Source organism: Drosophila melanogaster, chromosome Y (assembly GCF_000001215.4).
Source record: "Drosophila melanogaster chromosome Y".
Classification (NCBI taxonomy): Eukaryota; Metazoa; Arthropoda; class Insecta; order Diptera; family Drosophilidae; genus Drosophila; species Drosophila melanogaster.
In genome coordinates this window covers 83,225-87,411 of record NC_024512.1, presented here as the reverse complement: position 1 = coordinate 87,411, position 4,187 = coordinate 83,225, and the positions used below count along the sequence as shown (strand labels likewise).

Here is a 4,187-nt window from a genome sequence, read left to right as displayed (position 1 = left end):
ATAATCTACATATTGGTAATGTGACGACTGTGATTCGAGAGCCAAAACAACCCAGCCCAGCCATGAATCTAGGCGGCAAGTAAGTTAGACAGAGAAAACTCTCGGTCGTGTTCGCTTTTTTGTATAAGGTTTCTATATAAGTATAGTACCATCAATATATATATTATTTATAAGACAAAAATTAATAACTAAAAAAAAAGATTTTTGTATCTGATGCGGTTTAAATTAAAAGTTACCTACTTTTTTCTTTTCAGCGCGACGATAGACAGCGGCCTGAGGATCAAGTCCTAATGCGAGCTTTGCGTGACTTTAATATTCCGAAAATTGTTACCGATGATGTACCAGTGTTCATGGGCCTAATTGGAGACCTGTTTCCTGCACTCGATGTACCGCGGAAACGTAACCCGGAATTCGAAGCAGTTATAAAACGGTCCGCTCTAGACCTAAAACTGCAGCCAGAGGACGGATTTATTTTAAAAATTGTTCAACTTGAAGAACTTTTTGCCGTACGACATTCTGTGTTTATAATCGGATTCGCGGGAACAGGAAAATCAGAAGTGTGGAAGACACTTAACAAGACATACCAAAACCAGAAAAGAAAACCGCATTATAACGACCTTAACCCAAAAGCTGTTACTAATGATGAGCTCTTTGGTATCGTCAATCCATCAACGCGTGAATGGAAGGATGGCCTTTTTTCTATTCTAATGAGAGACCAGGCAAACCTAGGTGGAACAGGCCCCAAATGGATTGTTCTTGACGGCGACATTGATCCTATGTGGATTGAGAGCCTAAATACGGTGATGGATGATAATAAAGTTCTTACTCTGGCAAGCAACGAGCGCATTGCTCTCACTAAGGAAATGCGCTTGCTTTTTGAAATCGCATCTTTGCGCACGGCTACACCAGCTACTGTATCAAGGGCAGGCATCCTATACATAAATCCACAGGATCTGGGATGGACCCCGTTCATTCAGTCATGGCTTGGAACGCGTACAAATTCTAGCGAAGTTTCAATGCTCAACGTTCTCTTTGATAAGTATGTGCCGCCTCTTTTAGACATATTTCGAACCCGGCTTAGGTCGATAACACCCATATCGGATATAGCACGTCTGCAAATGACTTGCTACTTGCTAGATAGCATGTTAACTCCTCAGAACGTACCGAATGACTGCCCAAAAGACTGGTATGAGATTTACTTTGTATTCTGCATCGTATGGGGCTTCGGCTCATCGTTATTTCAGGATCAAATTATAGACTGGAGTAATGAATTCAGCAAATGGTTCCTAAACGAATATAAAGCTGTAAAGTTCCCTCTATCGGGAACAATTTTCTCATTTTACATAGACCATGAGACAAAGAAATTTTTCCCATGGACAAATCTTGTACCACAATTTGAGTTGGATATGGATTTACCTTTACAGTCAAATTTGGTGAACACGGCTGAGACCACTCGTTTGCGATTTTTTATGGATACTCTTATAGAAGCCGATCATCCACTAATGTTGATCGGACCCTCAGGATCGGGAAAGACCATCCTTATGAACGCAAAGCTAAGTGCCTTACCATCTGATAAATACTCTGTTACAAATGTTCCTTTCAATTTCTATACCACTTCCGAGATGTTGCAGCGTATTCTTGAAAAGCCTTTGGAAAAAAAAGCAGGTAGGAACTATGGACCCATTGGAAACAAACGAATGATTTACTTTGTGGATGACATGAACATGCCGGAGGTGGACAAATATTTTACTGTTCAGCCCCACACATTAATAAGGCAATTTATGGATTACCACCACTGGTACGACCGTCAAAAAATGACATTACGTGACATACATAAATGTAATATTGTAGCGTGTATGAACCCATCAGCTGGGTCTTTTACCATCGACCCCCGTCTTCAGCGGCATTTTTGCTCATTTGCAGTAAACCCCCCTAGTCAGGATGCTTTGTTTCATATCCTTAACTCGATACTTTCCCAACACATGGACAACCCCATTCAGAAATTTGACAAAGCAGTCATAAAGCTTTGTGAAAATATGGTTACAACAGCTATAACTCTGCATCTAAAAGTGGTTTCTTCATTTTTACCCACTGCTATTAAGTTCCATTATAATTTTAATTTGAGGGATATAGCCAATATATTTACGGGTGTCCTATATTCCAACAGCGAGACATGCCCTAATTCCAATCAAATGATCCGACTTTGGATTCACGAATGTTACCGTGTGTACGGAGACAAGTTAGTAGACTACACCGATATCAATAGCTTTAAGAAAATAGTGTCTGATATAGTCCGCAAAGGTATAGAAGGCGTCAACGATGATGTTGTATACGCCCAGCCGCTTATTTATTGCCACTTTGCAAAAGGTTTGACAGATATTAAATATATGCCTATATCAGGATGGGATCGCCTAAAAAGTCTTTTAGATGAGGCACAAGATCGATATAATGATTATATAGGCGCCATGAATTTGGTTCTTTTTGACGACGCAATGTCTCATGTGTGTCGGATCAGTCGAATTCTTGAATCATCCAGAGGATATGCACTTCTTATTGGTGTTGGAGGATCGGGAAAGCAAAGTCTTACTCGACTGGCATCATTCATTTCATCTTTGGATGTGTTCCAGATACAGCTTACAAAGGACTACAGCGTAAGTGACCTTAAAGCAAACATTGCTACTTTATACATGAAAGCTGGCGTGAAAACAAGTGCTTGCTGCTTTCTAATGACTGACTCAGAGGTAGCTCGAGAGCAGTTCCTAGTCCTTGTAAATGACCTTCTCGCTTCAGGCGATATACATGAACTCTTTCCAGATGACGAGGTGGAGAATATTGTTAACGCTGTTCGAAATGAGGTAAAGCAACTGGGAATTGTAGATAATCGCGAAAATTGTTGGAAGTACTTTATCGAAAAGGTTCGCAGCCTGCTTAAGGTAGTACTTTGCTTTTCGCCTGTGGGTGCCACTCTTCGTGTACGATCTCGCAAGTTTCCAGCTTTAGTCAACTGCACCACTATTGACTGGTTTCACGAGTGGCCGCAGCAAGCATTGGAGTCAGTCTCGCTTAGGTTCCTTTCGGAAATCACAGTGTTACCTAAAGAACTGGCTTTACCTGTGTCAAATTTCATGGCGTTTGTACACAAAACAGTAAATGACATCTCCAAACTTTATTTAGCCAATGCGAAGAGGTACAATTATACCACTCCAAAATCCTTCTTAGAACTGATAGCACTATATTCCAAGTTGCTGCACGAAAAAGTAAAAGCCAATCTGGATCGTCGCTTACGTTTGGAAAATGGACTCATTAAATTAGCAAGCTGTACAAAAGAGGTGGACGCCCTTCAAGATGTTCTAAAGGTTCAAGAAGTTGAACTAAAGATTAAAAATCAGGAAGCCGATAACCTTATTATAGTTGTTGGAACTGAGAATGAAAAGGTATCCAAAGAAAGAGCATTTGCATCAAAAGAGGAAAAGAACGTTCGTCAAATAGAAGAGGATGTTACTGCTAAGGCCAAACTTTGTGAAGAAGATTTTCTTAAGGCTCAACCAGCCCTAATAGCTGCCCAGGAAGCTCTTAATACATTAAACAAAAATAATCTGACAGAACTTAAATCTTTCGGGTCACCACCTGACGCTGTGGTAAGTGTTTGTGGAGCAGTATTGGTGCTATTCTCCAGCAAGGGAAAAATTCCGAAGGACCGCAGCTGGAAAGCTTGTCGGGCTTTCATGGGAAATGTTGATAAGTTTCTAGATAATCTTATTAATTATGATAAAAAACATATTCATCCGGATGTAATTAAAGCTCTTCAACCTTATATTTTGGATGCTGAGTTTAGTCCGGAAAAAATATTAGCGAAGTCATCAGCAGCCGCTGGACTCTGTTCTTGGGTTATTAATATTAATCGGTTCTATGATGTTTATCTTGTAGTGGAGCCAAAGGAAAGAGCGCTTTTGGAATCGGAGAAAGAAGTAAAAGATGCCCGTGATAAGTTAACTGCTCTAAACTTAAGGTTAACCGAACTAGAAGAACAACTGAACGCGTTACAAATGGAGTACGACGAAGCCCTAGCCAAAAAACAAAAGTGCCAGGATGAGGCTAGCAAAACTGCCTTTACAATTGATATAGCCAATCGATTGATTGGAGGCCTCGCAACAGAAAAAATACGTTGGATGGAGTCCGTCAAAGTA

The 4,187-nt window shown here is 40.4% G+C and overlaps 1 protein-coding gene across 1 annotated transcript in view; it reads left to right on the top strand.

Moving 5' to 3' along the window:
• Nucleotides 1–4,187, top strand: part of kl-5 (male fertility factor kl5) — a gene marked incomplete at both ends in the record, with an annotated part of 115,237 nt that overhangs the window by 50,075 nt on the left and 60,975 nt on the right. Inside the window, 1 exon segment of the mRNA NM_001015499.4 lies at nt 255–4,186. Coding sequence (NP_001015499.4) covers nt 255–4,186 — 3,932 coding nt within the window.